Source organism: Stenella coeruleoalba, assembly GCF_951394435.1.
Source record: "Stenella coeruleoalba genome assembly, chromosome: 17".
Lineage (NCBI taxonomy): Eukaryota > Metazoa > Chordata > Mammalia > Artiodactyla > Delphinidae > Stenella > Stenella coeruleoalba.
In genome coordinates, this window is record NC_137163.1 from 33,399,324 (window position 1) to 33,426,357 (window position 27,034).

A 27,034-nucleotide genomic window follows, 5' to 3' on the forward strand; every position below is an offset into this window, starting at 1 on the left:
TCTGTTTACTACAGCCCTCCCACCTTCCTTTTCCTCTCTATAAAAAGAGTTCGTCTTCCCTTACAGTACAGAAATTTCCACATGGCTCACCATGTTCGTAGACCCTGAACTACAATCCTCTGCTGATCCCAGATAAACCCATTTTTGCTGGAGAAATACCTGGCAGCCTATTTGTTTTAGGTCAACAAACCCTAAGAGGAGGGTGCCCTGAAAAATGACTGAAATTGGACTACCCGCCACACGTTCACCAAAGGAGTATAAAACGGCTGTGACTCATATTCCATAAATATGGGTGTGCCAGAAACATCACACATTTTTGCTTTCTTTAAAATTAAATTTAGTCTGCAAGCCTCCATCCTACCAAGCTGGTGGAAAGTCAGTTCCAGGCATCACTGGTGCTCTGCCCTCTCCCTAGTATTGCATTGTATCCAGAAGGCCAACATGGTGTTTCCAAGCAAGGGAAGGCCTATCATCTTTGATTCAGGATGACCAGCACAGATATCCTTAAGGAAGCTCAGGGATCTTCTGCAGTCCTGCTATATTCTCTGGGCGTTTTTAAAAATAGGACCAGGTCCACTAACTACTTAGGAAGTCACTGACCTCAGGAATCTCCCTCTACCTCTTTCTGCAGCCCAGGAACCAGTCTTTCTCCCCTGACACCTGTCCCCTGGAAAACTCATACTTCTGAAAAATAAAAGCCAGAAAGGTGGGTTAGGTATGGATGGCTTCTGTTTTCTAATCCAGCAACATAAACCTCCCTGGCAGCAAAGGGTGAGGGGTCTGAAATTCAGGGAGAACCATACACAAATGAATATTTTGGTTTCAGCATCAATCTCTTAGGGCTATTTTGAGGATGAGAAGAGAGAAAGCATGTAAAGCAGCCAGCATAGAGCCTGGCGTGGAGCAAGTTCTCCATCATTATTACATGTCTGTCCACCACCTTCCATGTTCCTTAATCTCACCGTCACAAAAACAAGTTAAGTGAAAGTGTCAGGCAAGTCCTAGAAAAACTTTAAAATTCTCTCCAGTTAGTTACTGTCCTCACCAAATAAGAGGTGTCACCACTCAATAAATGATGTCACTGCCATAGTCCAAGCATAGATGTTGGGCTTAGTTTATAAACACTGACACAGCTGAGGATCTCTGTGGCAGCCATGAGAATGCATCACTCACCTCCCAACTGCGGGGATTCTAATCCCAGCCAATGAGGGGGTGTGACAAAGATATGAAGGTGGGGGTGTGACAAGGATATGAAGGTGGGCGTATTGCTGGGGGTGTGGCATTCTCTGAAGGTGACTTTGACTTGGGAACTCCCGGACAGCCATGCTGGTCCTTCCTCAGACTGCAGGGCAATCTTAGAAGGTTTCACCCAGCCTTCGTTCCTTTCCTCTCTCCTTCACTAAGCGGCAGACCTGTATTATGCTCTGAAGCCAGGCTCTCCCAGCCTCTTCTGGCTCCCTCCCTGTTTTCTCTCACAGATGTTTCCTCTAATAAATTTCTTGTTCATTTCATCTTGTCTTGTACTTGCTTCTCAGAGGACTCAGCCTAACACGTTCTCCCCATTCAGTACATCCACTTTCTTTTCATAAATGTATCATTTATCTAGATAACAAATATTAATTAAATGCACTTGTTATATTTAAATTATGAAATGCAGTATATAAGGGCAAATGTTTTAGATATAACTGTTAAGATTTCTTCTTACCTTAAAGTGTTAACTCTTGTTTCAACTGCCCTTTAACATTTCTTTTTGATGAATTTGTCACCTGCTACTATTTAGTCTGAGCTTTAAAATCTCAAGTGGCTGTTGAGTTCCCTCATGGCTCTTAACTCTCCCTAGAAACTCAAAACTAATTAAAAACAAAAAGTCAATGGCATTAAAAATATATATCTAATATATATAATTAAAATGTAAATAAATAATAAAATATAAATATATATTGCATATATATGCAATACAAAGACGTTCACAGTATTTAGAAGATACAGGAAGAGAACTACCCATGATGCCATCATTCTATCACAATAGCTGCCATTTTTAGGGGCCCCGTGTCCCTACCACCACCTCCTGCTCTCTCCAGGGCCACCTCTTCTCTGGAGGGTCATCCACAGAACTGCCTGTGTTCAGCATGAGCCCCAGGTTCTCAGCCCTGGAGGCACATCAGAATCATCTCTGGAGCTTTTAAAAATGACCCAGGCCCAGGGCTTCCCTGGTGGTGCAGTGGTTAAGAATCTGCCTCCCAATGCAGGGGACATAGGTTCTGATCCCTGGTCCAGGAGGATCCCACATGCCGCGGAGCAACTAAGCTCGTGTGCCACAAGTACTGAAGCCTGCGTGCCTAGAGCCCATGCTCCACAACAAGAGAAGCCACTGCAATGAGAAGCCAGCGTGCAGCAACAAAGACCCAACACAGCCAAAAAAAAAAAAAAAAAATGACCCAGACCCAGCCTTTAGCTGGATCTCATTAAGCTGAATCTTTCCTTCCTCCTTTTTGGAGTCTAGGCACAGAATAAAATTGATTGGATTCCTCGATGTTTATATCACTTACCATCACTAGTGCACTCAGAGTACTGCTCTTTTCAATATTTTTATTACTCTCTTTATTATTTGACCTCTTCCTCCCTGATCCCCACTCTTTTTCCCTCCTGCTAAGGGTACCCCAGGGATTTTAGATATGTTATTAAATGTGCTTGTATTCTTATAAATATATAGGGTTGTTTGGGTATATGTGTTTTTAATGTACATTTGTAGGTTGTTTCTTATCTGTTCCCCCCAATAGTATGTTTTAAGGTTCTGTCTTTATTGACATATGAATACTAGCTCCTGGCTTCTCACTCCTGCACAGTGTCCCTCATACCTTACTTTCCATTCTTGTAGGGATGAACACCCACATAGCCCTGAGCTGTCCTCCAGCCCTGGCAGCTCTGCAGTGAGCACCCTCGTGTATGTGCCCTTGTGAGCCTGTGTGAGTTCCTCTGGCAGGAGTGTTCTAGCATCCTCAGCTGATTCTGATGCACAGCCAGGGCTGAGGACCACTGCCATCCTTCAACAAGTTTTCTGATCTTATAAGGTTTTCCTTACACTCCTCTCGCATGGGACTGACTCCTCCCCAGCTGAAATCTGAGATATTCAGGCTATGTCTTTTACCCCATAAAAACTCTCCCTTCAGGATCTCAGAAATGCTAAAGTAGCAGTGGTGAATCACATCTTAAATGTGACCCTGTATTTGTTTCCTGTTATCGCTGTAACAAAGTACCACAATCTCAGTGACTTAAAACAACACAAATCTCTTTTCTTAAATTCTGGAGGTCAGAAGTTCTAAAATTTAGGTGTCAGCTGAACTGTGTTCCTTTTGCGTACTCTAGGGGAGAATCCATCTCCTGCCTTTTCCAGCTCCTAAGAGGCTGCCTGCATCCCGTGGCTGGAGGTCCTTTGGCTTGTGTCACTCCAACCTTTGCCTCTGGCATCACATGTCCTACTGTGGATGGGACCCTCCTGCCTTCCTCTTCCAAGGATCCTTGTGATTACATCAGGCCCACCTGAATAATCCAGGATAATCTTTGCAGTTTAAGATCCTTAACTTAGTCACACTTGCAACTGTGAGTTTATACATTTTGTCATGTAAAGTAACATACCCATGGGTTCCAGGGATTAGGACTTGGATGTCTTGGGTGGGTGAGGAAATTATTCTGCCTACCATATGACCACTGAATTTTTTAAATTTAAACTTTATTTAGTTTCTTAAAAATAAAAAGTAACCTATGCTTTGTGTGTGTTACGAACAATGCAGAGATATATAAGGAACAAGGTGATGGCTCAGCCCACTCTTCCCTGATAACTCCTGTCCATAAACTATTAAAAATTCAACTCAGACCTTTCATCCATGTTCATCTTCACACATACATTTGTGTTGTTGTGTTGTGTGCTGGTTGTTTTACAGAACCAGGGTCATACATGTTAATCCATAACTTCTTCCTCTTAATGTACCATGGAGTCCCTCCAGATTAATCCATGGGGACCTCACTCATCATGTTTATTAAATATTCCGCAGGATGAGCAAATTGTAATCCATTCAGCTCTTACCTCATTGAGAGATATTCAGATGGTTTTCTGACTTCCACCTCTTCAAACCAAGCTTCAAAATGTGTCCTTTGGTTTGTGTACACCAGTGCTCTTATTTCTGAAGGTTGCCTGAAGTGGAATATGGCCTCCAAAGATATGTGCCTTTTTTTTTTTTTTTTTTTTTTCTGTCTGCGTTGGGTCTTCGTTGCTGTGCGCGGGCTTCTCGTTGTGGTGGCTTCTCTTGTTGCGGAGCACGGGCTCTAGGCGCGTGGGCTTCAGTAGTTGTGGTGCACGGGCCTGGCTGCTCCATGGCGTGTGGGATCTTCCTGGACCAGGGAATGAACCAGCATCCCCTGCATTGACAGGTGGATTCTTAACCAATGTGCCACTAGGGAAGTCCCTGATATGTGCGTCTTTAGTAGATAATGTCAGATTGTTGTCCAAAAGGTTTAGTAACTTACACTTTTACCAGCAAGAAATGAGCATGCCCTCTTAACCGCAAAACCGCCTCCAGCCAGAGTAAAATAGTGTTGCTGTTTATGGTTTAAGTTAATTTGATGTGTGAAAAAGAATATGCCGTTAATGTTTTAATGCGCATCTCTGCAATGAACACAGGGTTCAGGGTGATTTTTTCATGTCCATTGACTACTTACATTTCCTCTTCTGCAAATTACCCTCTTGCCTATCATTTATTTTATTATTTTAAAATAAACTTTATTTTTTTTTTTGCGGTACATGGGCCTCTCACTGTTGTGGCCTCTCCTGTTGTGGGGCACAGGCTCCGGACGCGCAGGCTCAGCAGCCATGGCTCACGGGCCCGGCCGCTCCGCGGCATGTGGGATCCTCCCGGACCGGGGCACGAACCCGTGTCCTCTGCATCGGCAGGCGGACTCTCAACCACTGCGCCACCAGGGAAGCCCTAAAGTAAACTTTATTTTTAAGAACAGTTTTAGATTTACAGAAAAATTGTGAAGACAGTGCAGAGAGTTCCCACAGAGCTGTGCTCAGTTTCTCCTACTAATAACAGCTTACATTACTTTGGTACATTTGTTACAGCCAATGGACCAATATTGATACATTATTATTAATTGAAGAGTTTCTTCAGATGTCCTTAATTTTTTTACCTAATGTCCCTTTTCTGTGCCAGGATCCCATCCAGGCACCACGTTACATTTAGTTGTCTCATCTCCTTGGGCTCCTCTTGGCTTTGATAGCTTCTCAGACACTCCTTATTTTTGACGACCTTGACAGTTTTGAATAATGCTGGTCAGGCATTGTGTAGTATGTCCCTGTCTGGGACTTGAATGATCTTTTTCTAATGACTAGACTGGCGTTAGGATCCAAACTATCAACATGACTAATCACCTTGATGTTGGCCTTGAGCACCTGGCTGAGGTAGTGTTTGTCAGATTCTCCCCTGCAAAGTTATTCTTTCCCCCCTTTTTCCATACTGGACTCTTTGGAAGGAAGTTACTACGTGCAACCCACACCTAAGGAGTCGACTGTTATGCTCCTCCTTTAGGATAAAGTATCTACGTAAATTATTTGGAATTCTTCTGTATGAGAGATTTGTCTGTTTCCCTCATTTAATTGTTTACTCAATCATTCATTTATATATATATCTCCATTTGGATGCATGGATATTTACTTTATATTTTGGGTTATAATGCAATACTATCTTACTTATTTTCTTGTTCAAATTGTTCCAGCTTTGACCATTTCAGATGGCTCCCATGACCCTTTGACATATCCCCATCAATACGGCTTTTGTTTTTGTGAGCACATCCTTTCTTTCTGGCACTTCAAGGTGCTCCAGGTTCTTGTATCCTAGAATCAGCTTGCCCTATCCTAGAATCAGCCTTTTCTCCAAGGAGTCCTAGTTTCTCTTATGAGAGGATGGTATTAGAAACCAGGTCTGGGTACAAGATTGCTCATTGCTACTGGGGTGTTATTGCTTCCATGTCCTCTCAGCTGACAGAGCAAGGAAATGTGAACTTACTAGTATATCTATACATACCTATAAATATTTCTGTATGAACATGAATTAATTCCTGTATCTGCAACTCTAATCCATTACCACCAAGAGGAATAGTCTAGCCTCTTTCCCATGCTTATTTGTAAATGCCCACTCCAAGAGAAGCCTGGCTCCCTCCATCCACCAATATTTACTTAATTGTTTATTTCCAGTACACATGTATACCAGTATCAGAATTATTATCCTATACCCTGATGGGAAAAAAATTCCATCAAACAGAGTACAGTTTTATGCGCAGCTCTTTTTGCCTTTAGTCTTATGGCTCTACTCATTTCCAGAATTACCTAGGTCAGCGCCTTTCCCCCTCAACCCCCTTCAGGGAGGTGTTTTGTTACATTTGTAATGCAGATTATTTCATCACAGTCTGCATTCAATCCTGGAGTCCCTCCTAAATGTTTTTTTTTTTTAACGTGTATGCATTTGTTCACTATTTATGCTGTAAAGTTCTATGGATTTTGATCAATACATGGTGTCCTGTATCTACAAGGATGGTACATACAGAATAGTTTCACCACCCTAAAAGAAATTGCCTGCTTCTTCTATTCAACCCTCTACCCTACTCCTACCAAATCCCTGCCAATCACTGATCATTTTACTGTCTCTATAGTTTTTCCTTTTCCAGAATCTCATGTAGTTGGAATCATGCATTACGTAGCCTTTTCAGATTAACGTCTTTCATTTATCAATATGTATTTGAGATTCATACTTGACTTTTCGTGACTTGATAGCCTATTATTTTTTAAAATCACAAAATAATATCCCACTGTGTGGATGTACCACAGTTTTTTTAATCCATTTTATGTTCTATTGAAGGACATCTTGACTGCTCTCAGTTTTTAGAGATTATGAATAAGGCTGCTATACATATTCTTCTTGTCTCTTTTTAAATTGTTTATCCTTTGCTTTTCAAATTGTTTACTAAGGATATAGACTTTGACAGGTTTCAACTATTTTTTTCCTAGTCTATTATATCTCCATTGACTTTATGATTTTTGCCTCACAATATTAAAAAATGTAATCGAATATATCTGTATTTTTTGTTATGGCTTCTGGGTACCCTGTCTTGCTCAAATTGTTTTTCTTCATCCCAAGGTTAAAAGCTGTTCTTCTGAATTTCTCTGCCATTACATATTAAGGAAGAGTGCCTGGGTTTAAATAAGAGATAGAAATGCTGAAGAATAACAGAGGGCATGGGGGATAGTGACTTGGGGCTGAGAAGCATTTTGTCTCTGAATTCCAAGTGGTCCATCATCTGGGCTTTCTAGGATGAGCTGTGAGTAAAGGTTTTCATGGGGTCCCTTCAGACACTAGTTCTAGGAGCAAGGAGCTTTATGGCTTGAATTTGGTGAAGTAAAACCAGACCCCAGGGTTGTTTCCTGAGCTCGTCCATCCCACCCTGTATCCCTTTGTCTGTCTGCTTCCTAGACTTAAAGGTGAGGGCCAGGTCTGGCTTGTTGATCCTTGATTCCTCAATGCCTGGCCTGATGCCTTGTGGGCAAGCAGGTAAGAGGGAAGGGAGGGAGGGAGGGAGGAAAGAGTGAGTGTGGGTTATTTTCCATTAACTCTAAAGTTCCGCATTAAGTTCTCTGTTCCGCTGTGGGCCCTGGTGGCTAACCTCATTGAACCCCCTCACGGGCTCCCTTGCCTTCTGGTCGCCCACTGGGGCTGGCTAACGGGATACACTGTCAGGGAATTGGAGGTTGGGAGGAAAGGGAGGTGGGAGTATTTATTGCTCTCACTATGCACCTGCTGGGCAGTCCTGGCAGCAGTACATTCTTCTACATTCACAGCTCCTGTCCAGCAGCCCCTCTCGCAGGAGGCCAGCTTTCACCTGGACGCCACCACCTCTTCCCCTGCCTCTGCAGGTCAGGTGGGCGAGTGGCTTCCCCTTGTGGGCAGCTGCTGTGGGCATCAATGTCTCTTACTACTTCTGGGAAGCTACGCACACCTCTGTAAATAGTCACTTCACTAAAAAGCCTTTTAAAAACCGCAGCTGAGTGTACTCTGTTTCCTGCCTGGACTCTGACAGGTCCTTAAAGGGAAGAAAGTAGGGAAAGAAGCAACAGGAGCCTGGAAGGATAAGGGGGCTTCTCAGAAGCACTTACACAACCCCGGGAGGAACAAGTCTTGTTATTCCCTGTACTCACCCACTGAAGCGGAAAAGGACTTAGAGAAAGGACTGTGTGAGGCTACAGGATGGCCGGCCTGAGTCACCCCAGCTGTCCCGTGGTTAGTGGCTGTCTCCTCTCTGTGCCCCTCAGTGCTTGGTTCTATGTAGATAGGAATCCTTGATAAGGTGGGATTATAATTTACTACTTTATAGGCCTGTCTCCCACCCTGGACTGAAAACTCCTCAAAGGCAAAGATTTGGGTTTTGGCCATTTCCGGATCCTGCCATTTCTCACAGGCTGCGGGGCACAGAGGAAGCCCTTGAATGGATTCACGTGAAGAAGGAATGAAGGTTTCTCCCACAAATGAACCTGTAGGCCCACCTTTCTAAAACCCACCCCCTTCTGAGGTGGTGAAACCACGTCAGAATCCCGTAGCCAGGCCCTGAAGGCTAAAAAGTACTTGACACTGATGATGCCGGAAGGTGACTAAGCTGCTGATTCAAGAAAACCAACTTCCTCTTCCAAGACGGTTGCCTAATCTATTCTCAAGTTGTTTCGCCCAGACACATCCTGGCCTTATGCTTGCCTGCCACCTTTGCCTGCTTCTTCAAGGGCTGCCAATTTCACTCAAACAGCTTTCTCGTTCTTGTACCCTTTTGTTCTGTTGCTGTCTCAGATATTATCCAAATGGTCCGTTCTAACCCCTTCACACCTGGATCAGGAAACCCTCACCACACAAAGCCAACAGTGTGGACCATATCCTCCCATCCCCAAACCAGGATACAGTCATTTGAAACCTGGGGTGTCCCAGGAAACCTGGGATAAATACTCATATCTATAGAACCAACACTAAACCTTGATCCATTTTTAATGTAAATGGTCTTTATAACCACAAACATATGGGGGAGAAAAACAGTGAACAAAGCTTAACTGTTTTGTTGACTAATTGACTGTAGTTTTCATAGGCATGGTGGCCATATTCCTGTAATTTTCTGACGCAGTGGGTTTTTTTTTAATTTTATTGGCGTATAGTTGATTTACAATGTTGTGTTAGTTTCAGTTGTACAGCAAAGTGATTCAGTTATGCATATACATATATCCATTCTTTTTTAGGTTCTTTTCTCTTATAGGTTATCACAGAATATTGAGTTCTCTGTGCTGTACAATATGTCCTTGTTGGTTATCTGTCTTTATATAGTAGTGTGTGTATATTCATCCCAAGCTCCTGATTTATCCCTCCCCTCTAATGCAGTGTTAATTTCAAACGTTCCATTAGTGGAAACATTTTTAATGCTGAATGTTATGATTCATGTTGTTGTATTGTTTTCAGTAAAAGCAGTTCTTTATGTGTATAATAAAGTGTGACATTTTGTACACCACTATAAGATTTTTTTCATCTAAAATCACAGCCCAGCCCTTGGAGTCACCCCAGCCTAGGTGCCAAATAGTGAATGAAGAAGACTCTAGAAGATTCCAGCCATTTGGGTGTTCCCAAATGGAGCAAAGACAAAGCATCTCACCAAGCCCTTCCTGAATTTCTGACCTACAAATTCATGAGTTTAAAAAAAAAAAAAAAGGTTGTTTTCTGCAAAAATAAATAAATAAATCACAAACTGGAGTAAAATTCTTCTCAGGCCTTTATCCTTAGTGTATGAAAATGCAGTTGTCACTGAAGTTTTAGTAGAAGAAAAGGGGTATTTTCCCTCCAGAACCTTCCAGACTGGAAATTTCAGACCTTCTGATGCTTGGTGATCCCCATTCCACTAAGAGCAGAAGTTATTCCAGCCGCAAAGGGTCATGACCATGCTCTTGGGGGAGCTCTCTACAGTGCAAAGAGAAAGATGATCTGCTGGAAGGGGTTCTAAGTGGTGGACCAGTTGCTTCTGGAGCAGTGAGTGCTGGATTTCAGGCACCCTGTCTGGCATCCTGACTCCAGGACTCTTCCTGTTACTGACACATTGTCTAAAGCACACTTAAAACCTTTGACAATTATAGCATGGTGTTAGTCTTGCCTTCGCTGTGAGAAGTTCCTGGAAAGGTACTTCTCATTGACAACAGCTCCTGGCACTGCGCTTCGTCATAGCAGGTACTCAGTAGACAAAAACTTGCCTGTGAGGATGATGAGCAGACTCAGGCAACCAGTCCACCGCAGGCCAGGCTTCCCCAAGGCGTTCTGCGAGGCAGTGGGGTCACCAGTACATTCCTTGGAAATGCCCAAGGCCCATCTGGAATGCCCCTCTGGCCTCTCCTAGCCCTTGTATATTCAGTTTCTTTGGAACTCCCTCCTCTCCCAACCCCCCCAAACACCTCCTTGAATTTAATCTGAGGCTTTTGTGAAGAGGGTAGTTCTCTCCATCTCTGCTATAGAGCACAATATCTGGCATTTAAACTGATAAATCTGGCTGGCAGGTTGGTGAATGAATGAATTGAATCTGGACTAACAGGAGGGTGAGCAGGTGGGTAGGTGAATAAAATAATGAACTGTCACCAGGCATGCCCTGGAATGGCACCCTCCAGAGGACAGAGATTCCTACTTTTTCAAGACACCAGTGGGATTCCATTGACTCCACAGCATGAAATTTTTCCAAAATCCATTTTTAAAATGTGTTACTTAGAAACTAGAATATTTATGAACATGTCATCAAGGTATGGCAAGACACTCATAAAGGTAACTCTACCGTTTGGTACATACAAACATTCATTTATACCTAGCTGCTAGGTAATAAATTTTTGAAATGTTCAATGTTTTTCATTCACCACCTGTATTAGCGGGCCAGTACTTCCCTCACCTGAAAGCAAAATGTGTTTGCTATCACCATCAATATTCTGTAACATTGAACTTGAAGGAAGCTTTTAAGGAAAAAGGGCTTTGAGAGCTTTAAGATCCTATCCAGAGTTTCTCAACCTTACCTGTGTGATTCAGTTACCTGGGGAGACTTTTAAAATTCTCGACGTCCAGGCTGCACACCTCAAATCTATTACATTAGAATCTCTGGAGATGGGACCCAGGCATCAGTACTTTTTTCTTTAAAATGTTTAAAAAAATTTTTTTTTCTTTTTGTGTGTGTGGTTTAGTTTGTGTTTTTTACCTTTATGGTTTGGCATCCTTTTTTTTTTTTTTGCGGTACGCGGGCCTCTCACTGTTGTGGCCTCTCCTGTTGCAGAGCATAGGCTCCGGACGCGCAGGCTCAGCGGCCATGGCTCACGGGCCCAGCCGCTCCGCGGCATGTGGGATCTTCCCAGACCGGGGTATGAACCTGTGTCCCCTGCTTCGGCAGGCGGACTCTCAACCACTGCGCCACCAGGGAAGTCGGGCATCCGTGTTTTTAAAGCTTCCCTAGGTGATTCCCATATGCAGCCAAGGCTTTAACGCACATGCAGCTGAGACTAATGAAAAAGACTTACTGTGCAAACGTGAGGGTTTTGCATTCCCCGTAACAGTCAGATCTGTAACCAGCCAGTGTCCTCATTCTGAGCCCTCCCCATCATCCCTCTTCCTTTACACTTATTTCTGTCTTGGCGGTCACGAATTACTGACGGGCTGTGTCCATGAGGATCCAAGTTCAGGTGAACTATGCTCTCATTTCATGACAGCTGTACTTTTCCACTCATGAACTTTGGACTGAACTTCTGTGCCTTGAAGGAGTTTTAGGGTTTGAGAAAAGCAGATAGTTGAAATAAATCCTTAGGAGGTTGCAAACCACCCTGAGCCAGAGCTGGCCCTTCCCCCAAATCACAGGAATGTTGAGACACAACAGCTGTATGACCACCCCACCCTCTGTCAGTGAACATGCTCCCCCCATACTTTTGTACTCTCATCGTTGCCCCAGTCAAAACTCCAACCACATTTCTCTCCAGTACTCCCTACCGGAGTAGCTTTGAAAAAGCGCTTGCCTTGTGCAGGGGGCGCGGGTTTGTGCCCCGGTCCGGGAGGGTTCCACGTGCCGCGGAGCGGCTGGGCCCGTGAGCCATGGCCGCTGAGCCTGTGCGTCCGGAACCTGTGCTCCACAATGGGAGAGGCCACAACAGTGAGAGGCCCGCGTACCACAAAAAAAAAAAAAAAAAAAAAAAAGCGCTTGCCTTCAGCCCTAACTAGTCTTGGTTTCTGCTTTGACTGTTTCATTTCTGGGCAAGGTCATGTCACAAAATCATTTGGAAAAACAGTGTCTGGGGATGCCCACCCCAAAAGTATCTTTTCCTGGGATTTGGCGGTAGTGGGGTATAAAGTAGCACACAGGAGGGCAGATCTCACCATTCATCTCCGTTCCCATCTGTTCATCCTTCCGTTGCCCACTAACCTGGCGGGGCTCTGTGGTGGGTTGAACCAAAATACTCTCACACACCAGTGCATTGCAGTTATGTATTCAGTTTTCTATGTTCCTGAATAACACGGGCCGTGGGAAGGGGGAGAGAAACTCTGGAAGAGCTGCCGGGCTGGATACCTGACTCTACTAAGTCCTGGGTTCCTACACTTTACAAAATCATCTTCCTACAGGCAAACCGGCTCCCACAGGGATAGCATGGGTTGCAGGGGTCACAGGGGCTGCAGGGATCACAGGGGTTGCAGGGAGACGTGCAAGGGTAGCAGGGAGACTCGATCTTGACACAACTGCCGAGCCCGTAGGAGTACGTCACGTCCTTCTCATCTACACACGGGGGCAAGCTGAACTCTTTGCAGATGTTCATGTAGCTGTACTTTTTCGATCCCAGGCCGTCGTATCTGTTCTCGCGCTCAGCTGACACGCACACCTTTCCGTCCTTCACTCGCACCTTGACTTGATCGGGTTCAAAGCCACACACGTTCACTGATCCTAAAATGTTACTGCTACAGCAAGAGGAGGCTAGAATTCTATTTGTTGTTCTTCTCAATCTGGAATTTAGGAAAAAGAAAGGGTGGGAGGAAGAAGCTCAGACCATGGAACTCAGACACAGCTTAACAAGCAATATTTTTACCTCTTTTTTTAAAAAAGAAAAACAGCAAAAGTAATAAACACTAGTCATTGTGAAAAGTCAAACTTTACAAAAGCGTGTAGAAGTAAAAAATGAGAGTCCTCCCATGTAAATCACACTCCCTCACCTCCTTGTTAATCACCTCCCTGTTAACAGGTAAACCCCTGTTAACAACAGATGGGTGCTTGGCCTTCCAGATCTTTCTCTTGTATTTATTTTTCATTTTCTTTTTCCTTCAAGTTTTATTGAGATATAATTGACATACAGCACCGTGTGAAATTGAGGTGTACAGAATAATGATTTGACAACATACATCATGAAATGACTATCACGATAAGTTTAGTGAACATCCATCATCTCATATAGATACAAAATTAAATAGAAAAAATTATTTTTTTCTTTGTGATGAGAACTCAGGATTTACTCTTTACTTTCATATATAACCTACAGCACTGTTACTTAATCATGTTGTATATTATATCCCTGGTACTTATTTATCCTGTAACTGGAAGTTTGTACCTTTTGACCACCTTTATCCAATCCCCCCCACCCCATCCCACTGCTCTGATAACCACAAGTCTCATCTCTTTTTCTATGAGTTTGTTTGGTTGGTGGGTTGGGTTTTTCTGAAGTACAATTGACCTATAATACTATGTTAGTTCCTGGTGTACAACATAGTGATTTGACATTTCTATGCATTACAAAATGATCACCACATTCTCTTGCATTTAAATCTCAGCTCCTCCTCTTATTAGTTATGGAACTTTGGGCAGGCTCCTTAAACCTCTTTGTGCCTCAGTTTCCTCATCTGTAAAATTGGGACAATAATAGTAACCCATTTCTAGGAGTTTCATGAGACTTAAATTAGTTAATAAATGAAAAGAATCTATACTAGTGCTTGCCACGTAGTTAGGATGCTAGGCTTTTGTCTGTTGTGTGTTTTTTCTTTTTCTTTCTTTATTTCTTTTTTTTTTTTTCCCCACAGTGTGCCGTGGAAAGTGTTAAGCCATTAGAGGCACTGTTTCATTTGACCCTCACAAGAACCCTGTCATGCAGGTGTAATTGTCACCATTTTGTAGATGGGGAGTTGGTGAAGATGGTGAATGGCAGAGCCTAGATTCAAATCCAGGCTTGTTTAGCCATCAGTCAGACTGAGCTCTTGGCATGAGGACCTCATCAGCCTGGCATCAGCCCTGAATGCTCTGGGCCTGCTCAGGGACCACTTTCTTTCTAATTGCCTGATCCTTCCAAAGACAACCTAATGCTCTGAAATGCTCTTCTTTTTATCCCTTAACATTTTTTTAAAAAATCTGTGTTCTAAGGGCTTCCCTGGTGGCACAGTGGTTGAGAGTCCGCCTGCCGATGCAGGGGACACGGGTTCGTGCCCCGGTCCGGGAAGATCCCACATGCCGCAGAGTGGCCGGGCCCGCGCGTCCGGAGCCTGTGCTCTGCAACGGGAGAGGCCACAACAGTGAGAGGCCCGCGTACCGCAAAAAAAAAAAAAAAAAAAAATCTGTGTTCTAAGACTCACTCCTGGCAAATCTTTTGGCCTCCAAAAGGAGGTATTGGCATGTATGCTTTCTAGAAGCTCTTCTGGTTTGAGGAGTCTGGACTGTGACTGGGTGATTGGTTAGAGATACATTTTTAATTCTTACTTTTTTTGCTGAATTTTTTAATATATTTACTTCTTTTTGTTACTTAAGTTATACAAGTTCATTGTAAAAAACTCAGAAAATACAGATAAGCAAAAAGAGGGAATATTTTTTTAACATACCCTTAAGCCCTGTTGTCTTCTACAGGAGATGGATCTGGGAGCCAGATCTACAAGCCAAAGCTGGCTCCCAGATCTATCTCCTCCTCTTACAATATGAGTCTTGAAGGATAAGTTTGTTGTTTCTGTTTTGTTTTTGTTTTTGCTTAGATTCCCCCTCTTCCTCTATTCGTATCACTCCAGCCCCGTCCCCACTGCAGCAACTGAACAGGGGTCTCACAAATGTGGGTCTTCAGGAAATTGCCCCAAAGTCTTGGCTAGACAAGGTTTCTTCTTCCTTTTGCTTCTAGGCCAGGGGTTATCAGTGGGGATGTGTGGGTTTAGGAGAAATTGCAGGAGCCTCATTTTACTCATCAGATTTAACTCTGAAGTTGCAACCTGACTCCTGCCTGGCGAAGTACCTGTCACCCCACATGCGATTTTCCTTGGTTCTGTGGGGTTCTGGGCAAAGAGAGATGGCCTGCTCTACTAGTTATCACCAGGGAGGAACTTAGTCATAGTAAACAGAGGCAAGTCAGCCTCTTTGGTTGGTGGCAGAAGGCTCTTCGGAATGCTAGGGAAAAGCAGGTGGGCAGTGCCATCTGTCTGCCACTCTGGGCTGTCACCTGTTCTCTCAGCTGAAGCTGAATTTCACCTGAATGTATGACCAAGCTCCTGAACGCGATACTGCCCACAGCAAAGGTGAGGGATATCACCAGCCATCTTCACAAAGGTATGAATCAGGTTCAGCCGGCTGACGAATAAAGTAATGAGGATGATGAGAATGCCTATCTCTACTCTGAACCAAAGGGAGGCTGGCCTTCCTCTAGTTTCCTTGGAGTACTTTACTTTTTCTCCTAATTTAGACCCCTCCAAAGACCCATTAAGCTCAATTGTTCCTTTCCAACGCATCTTTCCCTCTCTCTTCTTTCTTCTCCTTCTTCCCATTTCCTGCCTTGTCTCTCTCCTCCTGACTTTTGGTTGATACTGAATAAGGGTATCAGAGTGGAGCAGAAGGGAGCAGAGTGGCACGATACAGGTGCATCTGAACACCTGCGGGGCTTGTTCAATTACAGGCGTCTGGGCCCCACCCCCAGACTTTCTGATTCAGCCAGTCTGGGGAGGAGCCAAGAATTTGCATTTCTAACAAGTTCCGGGTGATGCTGGCTGCTGGTCCTGGTCGGAAGATCACTCAGGACCACTAACCAGGTGATTAAGCACAGGGATTCCAGAGTCAGGCAAACCTGGCTTCAGGTCCCAGCTGTCCCATTTCCTGATGATCATGAACGTTGCCCTGACTCTGGTTGATCAATCTATAAGATGGCCATGGTGTTACTAGGATTAAATGAAGGTGAAGTGTTAGGCACTTGGTTTTCACTCAATAAAGGGTAAATTTCTTTAACAGGCTGTACCAGGCTCCGCTTTACACAGACTTCCCTGAAATTCAAGGCTTTAAGCGACCAGGCCCTGAGTCCTGTGTCATTAAACACTAAGGTCAAATAATGGACATGCATTTGGCCTGGATGGGCAGCAACTCCTACTCTTGGCACCCCGAGACCTCTGCATACAAAGAGATTGTGATGAGAGGGGACCAAGGGGCCCAACTCGCTTCCAGCTCTGCAGGGACACAGAGGGAAACAGCGGAACTCTCCTCTCAGCGGGAAAGCCAACCAGCCACCAGCCGTAAAGTAAGTAAAGCCAAAAAGCCCCGGAGTTCCTCTCTGGCGGCTCCCAAGGTGTGACTATGCCCTGATCTTTGGGTCAAAGGATGGGGGATGGAAAGATTCCCTGAGGGCTTAAGACCCAGGAAGGCTAAACCACAAAGAATGCAACCCTGAGGGCTAACAGTCACCAGCCTCCCCCAGTGAGAGTGATTCAGTGAAATCTTCATACTCAGAGCGTGAGGGGTAAACAAGAAACCAGAGGGCAGGTTTTTGAAGTTTTCAGAAGATGGTACCCTTTGTGGGGGGCTTTTCAAGGGAACTTCTTGAGCCACAGGCTGCCCACGGATACTTGGATGAGCAGATGGAAGCACAGTCTCAGGATGAGTTTCCAAGCCCAGCAAAGGGCACAGGGCTGAGCCCAGTGCATTCCTAGGCGCAGCTGCAAATCAAGGTTCATGTGCCCGCAAGGACTAAAGCCAGGTGTCAGAGCCACTCTGCCGCGGGGTAATTAGATAATAAACTCATAACGGCAGGATTGAGGAGGGGCTGACTTTGCTTCTGGCACTTGAGTACAGAAGACAGGAAGCCTACGAAGTGTGGAGGTGAGTCAGGTGCAAACTTACAGCAGGCTGGTTGCATGGCTTCTTTTTTTTTTTAACATCTTTATTGGAGTATAATTGCTTTACAATGGTGTGTTAGTTTCTTCTTTATAACAAAGTGAATCAGTTATACATATACATATGTTCCCATATCTCTTCCCTCTTGCGTCTCCCTCCCTCCCACCCTCCCTATCCCACCCCTCCAGGGCATCGAGCTGATCTCCCTGTGCTATGCGGCTGCTTCCCACTAGCTATCTACCTTCTTACAAAGGAAAACCAAATTCAGTCACTCCAGTCTCTCTCAATCAAAAGGAAGGAAGAGTCGGAAAAGGTGAGTGCTTGGGGTGCAAAAGGAAATTTGGGGAGGAAAAAAGAATATCAAAGAAGCTAAAGAAATGAAAGGACTTACTTGGGTTTCTACTAATGAAGATACGGCCAAGGTATCTTTTGAAGCAACTGCTCAGTAAACAATGAAAAGGAATTGGACCTTCTGTACCCAGTCCAAAAACGCAGCACACGCGCGCGTGCATCAATCAAATAACACACACTCAGGAAGGCTCAAATGACTCTTGGGGGGAATTATATGGTTATTCAAAACTTCTTGCCCGTTATTAAAGGAGCACCCAGAGACAGAGCACATAGACTCTCACACAGAAAGACAATTCCAGTGGGGTCATGGCAGCTATAGACCAGGGAATCTTACTTCCCCACTGGGCAAAGAATCTTCTGGATAACACAGCCTGGCATCTGAAAGCACATGTCATAACCTAACCAAACTGCTATCCTTCTCTTTAAGGGGTAAAAGGTCATGTGAATACGATTTCTCCATTCTAAAAGCCTTGGACAAAGTTTCACACCAAAGATTGTTTTTTAAAAAATTGAATCAACATGATATTTCTGGATCTATTTAGTCATGGACTGGGAGCTGAGAGAGAAGAAGAAAGAGGCATTTCACTGAAAAAAATATTAATGTAGGAGTCCTCTGGGATTGGAGCTGGATCAGGGTTTAACATTTTCATCCATATTCAGAAAATTGAATATTTAGGTTTGCAGGTAGTACTAAGCTTTTCAGGTTAGTGAAATGTCAAGCTGTCAGAAATAGAGCATAGGAGTGTTTCCCAAGGTGGTATGAATAAGAAGAAAAGTGGCTGGGGAGAGATGCAAAAGGGCAAGCCTGAGGTCATTTCTGAAATGGACTCTGGATTATCAGTTCAGAGATCCAGGAAGACAACAGCAGATTCATATACTGCCACAAGCAACAGAAAAAAATTAGCAAAAAATCCAAGCATTGTCAGGAAAAGTATGAAAACCAGAGAAAACATTACCTCTTGTAAAAACCACACTGCCAAGAATTAAGCCTGAAATTGTGTCCACTGCAGATCATTGAGACTCCCAGAGTAGGCAGAGGGCGCCCAGGTGGTGAAGAACTCACCTGGAGAGTCTGGAGAATAGGGACAGCCAGGAGACAAAGGCTGAGCAGACTTGGATCAAGGGTATTCGAGTATTCAGAGGCACAGGGAAGTGGACACACCTGCTCACAAGTAACCCTTCATTTAGACCAAGTACTTAAAAAAGAACCCCTGACTCACACTGCATGAAATTTATATAACTTGATACTCTAAGGAGTACACATTAAAACTGGTTCAAATTGAGTGTAGATGAGTTTATTGCCAATAGTTCCCTCTTAGACTATTGAGGGAGGCCCATTCCTGACCTTTGGTGATTGATGACCTGGACAATAATTGCCCTACTGCCGTTTCCAGGGAAACAACACTGTCACAGTTGTCAAGGGCCTCATTCTCTCTCTCTCTCTCCATCCATCCATCCATCATCTACTTTCTATCTATCTATCATCTATCTATCTATCTATCTACCTATCTAATCTATTTATCTGTCATCTAATCTATTAATCTATCATTGGGGTAGGAAGGATGTTGTTTAAGGACACAAACTGGCAGTGAGTAGTAAGTCGTGGAGCTCTAATGCATGATATAGTGAATATAGACAACAAATATTGTATTACAATCATTAAAGTGGTTAAGAGACTAGAACTTAATTATTCCAACCACTAAAAAGAAATGATAATTATGTAACACAATAGAGTTTCTAATTATCGCTACAATGGTAATCGTATTACAATATATAAATGTATCAAATTAACATTGCACACCTTAAATTTACACAATGTTATGTGTCACATAGATTTCAATACAAAAGATCATCTATTTGTGTCCTTTTAAAAAATAGTAGCATATTTAGTTTTTCTGCACCTTGCTTTTTTCACTTAATATGACAATACTTAAAATGCTTCATCAGTCCTTTTTACATTTACATATCATCCCAATGTATGGATGTACCATAATTTATTTAACCAGGGGACAGTGTTTTCAACCATTTTTTTTCATCATAGTAACAGACTAAATGGCATATGTAGACAGAAAAAGAAAGCTTTCTCAGGCAAAAAATAAAATGTGATCAAACCTCCAAAATTTTAAAGTGCATTTAAAATTATCCAATTCTATTAAAACCTTTTCAACTCTATTCTGAAAACTGCAGCTCTCAGTTCTGTAGTTTATTTGCACAATCTTTGCTACAGTTGAAGGGGGAGGCAGACAATAAACCCAATTCCAGATGAATTTTAAGTCATCAAGAGTTGGGGAGTAGGAGAAAGGATTTCCTACAAAACCATATAAATGCCTCTATTGTTCACTTTGCTCCCTTGCTCGTAAAGCCTCTGGCAAACATTAAGGATTTGATCAATTATTATTACTTCTCCCAAAGTCATTTCTGTAAGCCGAAATATACTCAAATCACTTTACTCATAACCAGAAAAAATGTTTATTTTGCTGCTTCCAATAGCTTTTTAATGACACCCCCTGTTTCTTTCTCTCATTAAAGCCACATTATTTATCACGTTGGCACTCCTGCTACAAGCCGAAAACAACCTTGCCAATCGACATCATTACACTGTCTTTTGAGAATCTTACAATTCCCATCATGGGCCCATTTACTCTTCTTTTTTTAAATCTTTGTTAAGTCACCAGAGTCATTATCTTGAACCCATTTCATCTTTGCTCAAGTATCGATTGTCACACTTTCCCCCCCTTTTTCCAACTTAGGAAGCTAATATACCAACTATAAAAATGTTAGGAAGTTCTCTTACTTGGCAAGCTCTCTCTTTTCATCTTCTATGGCTCTAATGGCTTTCCTCTCCAAACTTCTGAGAGACGGGCGAAGACAGTAAAGCTTGGCATCACACAGGCAACATGGGTAGAAATCACACAGGCCGCAGGACTGTGATCGCTTTGAGTAGCACAGGCAGTACGGGTACGGGTGCAAGTCACAGCAGCAATATGGGTGCATGTATAAGTCACACAGGCATCGTGTGCTGAGTTCGTCAATGCATTTCAACTGCCTTAGTTCTCTGTCCACCTTCTTTATGTCCCTTCTAACACTGTCCAGAAGACAACTCAGTGCAGCCATTACAGTCACACCTTATTGTTCTGTGAGTACCTTTGAGAAATGGCACTCGGGGGAGAAAAATTCTTCTAAGCTCTTCTCAGAAGTTTCTTTTAAAAAGAAATGAGGCACACATGATTCACTTACTTTAAAGCTTGGGTTCTATGACCTCACCACCCTCTAAGAATGTCATAGTCTTTTGGTTACCATGAGAACTGTGCACAGTCATGGTCTCCAGAGACCCTCCTTGGAGTTACAAAGCCGCTCTCAGAACCATATAAGATTTCATTCACCTTGAGTTGGGATGGGGCCCCCAAGTAATCACAGCTCTTTGGGGTTTATTGGGCTAAATTGAAATGTTCTTGACTTGTGTGTGTCCTGTGGACTAGCCACAACTATGAAGATCTTGGTGGTGGGGCTGGGCGGATGGAAGGAGCTGCCTGGCCCCTTGCTTTATGCCCTTCTCGCTCTAGCCTTGACATCTAGCCTTGCCCCTATACTACAGGATTCATTCTGTCCCCTTTTCCCTTTATAGGTGGAATGTAAAGAGCTCTCCCATGGTTCTCCTTACCAAGCCATCCTCAAGTCAGCCTTTGTCCTTGACCTTCTGAGCCCCAAGTCTCTGAGTCCTGCCTATTCTTTATAAGCTGGCATCCTGGCTGTCCTGGAGCCTCAGTTCTCCAGTGATTGGGGTCCTGCTCTTAAGCTGTCATCTCTCAGTGCTCAGGGTCCTGTCCTCAATCACCACCTCCCAACAATTACACCTCTGGTCTTATGTCCAAGCCGCCAGATGACTTATTCCCAAGTGCTTCCCAAGTGTTGGTCCTTGATACTCATAGCCAACTGCCTGAAGTTGCTTGAAGCCAAATGTCTGAAAGCCGCGCTTGGGCCAGTTTTCTGTGCTCTCAACTGGATCAACACGCTGGACCTGGGGCTCAGCCTCAGCCTTGGCTCGGGTACTTTGCTCCTCTGGGCCTTTCCCCTCAAACTGCTCTCTGCCTCTCGAATCCCCTTCTAGTGGACTAAGGCATAGGGTACTTGAGGACAAGTGGTTGGGTGTGACACTGGAGAGGGAGACAAGGGCCAGGTTTAAAGGGACTTGTGGCCTGCTAAAGAGTTTTAACTTTATTTTGAGCACAAGGAAGGATCACTGGTTTTCGTTTCTGATGAGAGAAGTTGAAAGGTAGTCCAGCAGCCACATGGAAGGTGCAGTTCAAGGGGAAAACAGTAGCAGTGTCTTCTGCTGGAAGGCAAGAGACAGCCAAATTCTGGACTGGGGACCATGGTCATAGGAGTGGCAAGAAGGAAGCCAATGGGCTCTCCTCCCCGCCACATCCACTCAGGCCCCACCCAATCCACTCCCCATGTTTTAGCTGGAGTGAGCTTGATATATAAATCTGCTACCCCTCAACCCTACTCGCCCCGCAAGGTCTTCAGAGTCTTTTCTGTCCTCTTAGAAGAAGGTCCAGCACGCTTACAAGGTGCTGAACATAGGCCTCTGCCTGCCTCTCCTCTCCTCTCTCATCACTGTTCCTGTAATTCTTTATACTTGAGCCACGAAGGCTTCCTTGAAGTTTCTCTCATTCCACCTCTTTCTGGACTTGTGCGCACACTGGTCTGTCTGCTTAGAGATTGAACTCCCCACCCCACCCCTTGATCTAGTTGACTCCTAAGGTGTTCTTTAGCTCTTCTTTTAAACGTTCTTCCTTCGAGGCTTCCCTGTCCCCCAGACTAAACGTTTGCTCAGCACTCTGCATATTTCTTTTGCAACACCATTTGTCTGTTTCCCCAACTAGACAGTAAGCTCCATGAGGGCAGGGACCTATTTTTGTTCACCATTAGATACCCAACACAATGTCTGGCACAGAGTAGGAGTTTAAAATTGATTCACTGAATGACCAAATGAGTAAATTAAACAGAATTTAGTGACCAGAATGAGGATGGAGTGAGAGAGGTGTCAGTAATGACTCGTAGGTTTCTAACTAGGCAGAATCATGGTGCCATTGACTGAGATAAGAAACACAGGAAGAATAGTAATTTTGGAGGACATGCTGAGCTTGAGGTGCTAGTGACAACTTTAAGGTAGAAATGTGGAGTAGCTTGTGGCTAAGAGAGTCTGGGACTTGAGAGAAAGCCGGGCCAGAGATATCAATTCAGGAGCCACAATTCCATAAAGAGTTTGGCAAGGGGCCTTCCCTAGTGACGCAGTGGTTAAGAATCTGCCTGCCAATGCAGGGGACACAGGTTCGAGCCCTGGTCTGGGAAGATCCCACATGCCACGGAGCAACTAAGCCCATGTGCCACAACTACTGAGCCTGCGCTCTAGAGCCCGCGAGCCACAACTACGGAGCCTGTGTGCCACAACTACTGAAGCCCTTGCATCTAGAGCCCGTGCTCCGCAACAGGAGAAGCCACCACAATGAGAAGCCCGTGCACCGCAACAATGAGTAGCCTCTGCTCGCTGCAACTAGAGAAAGCCTGCACGCAGCAGCGAAGACCCAATGCAGCCAAAAATAAATTTAAAAAAATAAAAAGTGGGCAAGATCCCTCAGGAGGAGGAATAGATTGAAAAAAGAAGAGGGCTGAAGCAGACTCCTGAGGAACAATGATAAGAAATGAGAGAATTAAAGGAGCTCGTGATAGTCTCATAGAAGGAATAATCAGAGAGGTAAGAGCCCCTTATGCTGAAGTCCCCTGTGTATCACTAGATCAAGCCCAGCACGCCCCAGCCTTGACCTAGGGATCCCTTTTCTGGGCAGATGAAGTATTTTAGTAAAGAAAACAGATTTCTCTGAAGATACTAAAATGGAAGGCTGGAGCCTGAGTCACAAGGGATGAGTTAAAAAACAAAGGGGAATAATACTCCTGTGTGGACAAATGCTGAAGTCTTTCAAGAGTGATTCCATCCAATTCTGAAGGTAGACTGTGTTCATAGGAATATGGCCTGAGGGTTCATTGTGGGAGTTGTACAGATTTCTCTAGTTCCAAGTGATGGACTTCTGAACTCTTATATCACCATGAATTCCGTCCCTTAGCAAATGTCAGCAAAGGTTAAAACAAGCAAGCTCTCAGTTTTAGATTCTTAAATATACAGGTTCAGGAATTTAAGTACACACACATCTATATTATACGTGGCCCATTATGAAGGTAGTTACAGCCTTATTTTCACTAGGATTCTCCCATGATCCCATCCTCCTAGTAATTTCACTCTTTATCATGAAGCATATTCTTGACATCATTTCAAATGACTTAAAGGTAGTGGCGCCTGTAAAGATCAGATGGAAATATGATCCATTCATGTTAGAAGGACAATGTAGAATTCATCAGAATAAGCAGAAACCCACAGGAATGATCTAGAGTCACAGTCCCCTGAAGCATAAACACAAGGAGCTTCCATGGGCTCTAAAGTGGAGATGAGGGCCTTTCCTTACATAGGACAATGTCTGCGGAAGTTCCCATCCACCTTGGCTGGATAGAACCGCCTATGGGATGGAGGGCAGGCCTTGGCAACTTCCCAGGCTGGGCAAAGTGGATGCTTGGTCCCCAGTACTGGTGGAACTATGGGCCCAAAAAGGTCTCCTCTCTCTCTTCCACCACGTGGACAGCTATGGGTCAAGTCATTTACTAGGCCAATGTTACAAAAATACTCCTCTAGTAGTTATTGAATCGGTGCTTAAACATCAAGTTCAAAGTCATACACAGAATATGTCTTCAACTATGTTAACAAGAATCCATAGGAGGAGAAAAACAGCCTCAAAAATTAACTGTGATGGTTTCTCAGTAGTGGAATTATAGATCAGTTTAAAAATTCTCTTTTCTAGACTTTTCTGTGATTTCTTAGTTTCTCCAATGAGGATATCACTAATTTTCTAATGAAACAATTATTTATTTTCTTTATTTTATTTTTGGCTGCATTGGGTCTTCATTGCTGTGCGTGGGCTTTCTCTAGTTGCGGTGAACGGGAGCTACCCTTCATTGCGGTGCGCAGGCTTCTCACCACGGTGGCTTCTGTTGTTGCGGAGCACAGGCTCAGTAGTTGTGGCTCGCGGGCTTAGTTGAACCGCGGCATGTGGGATCTTCCTGGACCAGGGCTCGAAACCGTGTCCCTTGCATTGACAGGCGGATTCTTAACCACTGTGCCACCAGGGAAGCCCATAATGAAACAATTTTTTTTTTTTGATAGTGTGCTGTCTGTCACACTATCAGCTTTGCGCTGAATTGCTAAGCCCACCTCTGGCCTCTGCCTCTGTAATCCGGGTGGGCTCCAGGGCCATCTCTCTACAGGTTCTCCACTGAGGAAGTCTTCCTGTAATGGACATCTAGTGCTTTTCTTACCTATCATCTATGGCACCCTCTTTCAATAAAATAACTATCTTCCCTCCAACCCCGCCCTCTGCCATTAGGTTCTATCAATAAAGTTGCCCAGTAAAGGGGCAGACACGTAACCAAAGCTGGCCAACCTGACTCTCTTCTGGAAATGTGACCTTTCACAGAGAGGCTGGAGATGGTTGGAGCTGATGCATGCGGACAGTGGACCCTGAAGAGACTACACCTTAGTTACTGCCTTGTTCTGTTGTTTTCAGATTGGCTCTTTGGCTTTCCTTTGAGTCTCCGAACTCCTCCATATCCTTCCAATGAATTCCTCCTTCTCTTCAGTTACCCCGGCAGGTTCAGTTTCTTGTAACTAAAGAGCACAGCCAAGATGACAGCCTGTCCCCCTGGACCTGTCCGGGAGGACCACCCCCGGATGAACACGTAGGTCAGCCTTTGCTCCGGTGGACGTTGTCCAGTGATAGTCCAGCTCCTCCCTCGTAACCCAGAACGAGCTGCATCAGCTCCGCCACCAGTCCTGAAGCCCTGTAGGTACAGGGCAATGGTGATGACTCAAACTAGGGCAAGTGTCTGGAAACACCCAAGAAGGCCCATCCATGGACACTCTCCCTGGGGCAAGAGAGACTTCCCTGGGGTTATATCTCAGAACTTTAGCTTTGGAAAATCCAAGTCGTCCATACCATTTCCTACTCGGCAGGGAATCTCTGCTCAAGCACCCCAGGCAGATAAGAATGGAAGAGCTGGGGACTTGTACATGTGACAGAGTACTCCCTCACTGGGTTAGGATGACCAGGGCTCCTATGGCCAACCATAGTGGTTCATATCATTTATCTCCCTCTTCCTCCCACCTCCACAAGGAGCTTTAACAAATATCTTCCTGCCAAATAAGGGGAGGGATAAGGAGAAGGAGAATGGTGGTAAGTTACTCTTGTAACTGCACCCAGCGGGACTGAACTTGGGTCCAAGTGGCTGCAGCAGGAAGGTTGCTCTTGGCCAGGATCTCAGGAGGTGCTTTCCTTTTTCCTTCAGCAAATATGATCATTCAGGCATTATTGGAAGGAATCATGAGAGCTTTATATACCAAGTATATACACAAGTAAATTTCCTCATTAAGATTTGAGGAGTGGACAGGGGTTTTCGTGATCACCATCCTGGTTTGCCTGGGATGTAGAAGATGCCAAAACCGGGGAAGGAGATGCAGGCTGGAAATGCAGGTGGGAATACCAAGTGGCTGTAGTGGGCATCCAGTTTGCCCAGTTTAAGTGATGGAGCTGGCCTCAGTGGGGTACAGACCTGTGGCTTTGAACGTAGTAAGAGTCTTATTGTGAGCTCTGGATTCTTTGTGACGACTATCGTCTCCGACTCCTTTCTCCCACCCTCTCGTGTCTCCACTTGCCCCTTCTCCCCCTGCTCCCCTCCAGCCTCATGGATTTTCACCAAGAAAAATTGTTAGCTGCAATCTGGCTTGTTGATGAGGACAGAGACCAAAAAACGTTTTTGAACCTCACGCTGGAATCACTCAAACAAAAAGCATGTGTCCATGTCCTCCTAGAAACAGAAGGACTTGCTTCTGCTGCAGATGGTGACCCGATTAATTCAAGGGGGATGAGAATGTTTATATTCCTTCCACCACCACTGCTGTAACTGCCTAACTCTTAAATAGATGCTTACTTGAATAATAATATTTCACACTTAGTGAGTGCTCAACTCTGTGCCAGGCTGATTAGTGACCCTCTGAAGTAGGGCTGTTTATCCCCATTTTACAGATAAGGAGACTGAGGCACAGGGAGTTCACACAGCAAGTGGCAGAGGTAGGATTCCAACCAGGCGGCTAGCCTCCTCTCTCTGTCTTCAAGTCTAATGACTCCTGAGAAGAAAATCTGGGGAATTCCCTGGCAGCCCAGTGGTTAGGACTCGGCACTCTCACTGAATGATTGGGGATCCCAAAGAGCTCTTGGTTATGTGGGTTTTATCTATTAAGACTTCCCATATAAGAAATCAAAACTGAGACATTTACAGAATACGTAAGCATTTAAAAATAACAATAGTAAACATGCTAACACAAATAGCA

At 44.3% G+C, this 27,034-nt stretch overlaps 1 protein-coding gene and 1 long non-coding RNA gene across 4 annotated transcripts in view; one reads left to right on the plus strand and one right to left on the minus strand.

Moving 5' to 3' along the window:
* Nucleotides 1-27,034, plus strand: part of LOC307176068 — a 75,719-nt gene that overhangs the window by 30,557 nt on the left and 18,128 nt on the right. For all 3 annotated transcript variants that reach the window (XR_013824592.1, XR_013824593.1, XR_013824594.1), the window contains exons 2-3: nt 16,315-16,597; nt 17,379-17,503. This is a non-coding gene — a long non-coding RNA (uncharacterized lncRNA). The remainder of the gene's footprint in view (nt 1-16,314; nt 16,598-17,378; nt 17,504-27,034) is intronic.
* ODF1 (outer dense fiber of sperm tails 1) lies at nt 12,683-20,655 on the minus strand (the record flags this gene model as incomplete). The annotated part of the gene is made up of 2 exons (XM_079901822.1): nt 12,683-13,079; nt 20,336-20,655. 2 exons carry the CDS (start codon nt 20,653-20,655, stop codon nt 12,683-12,685), a joined length of 717 nt encoding a protein of 238 aa, XP_079757948.1.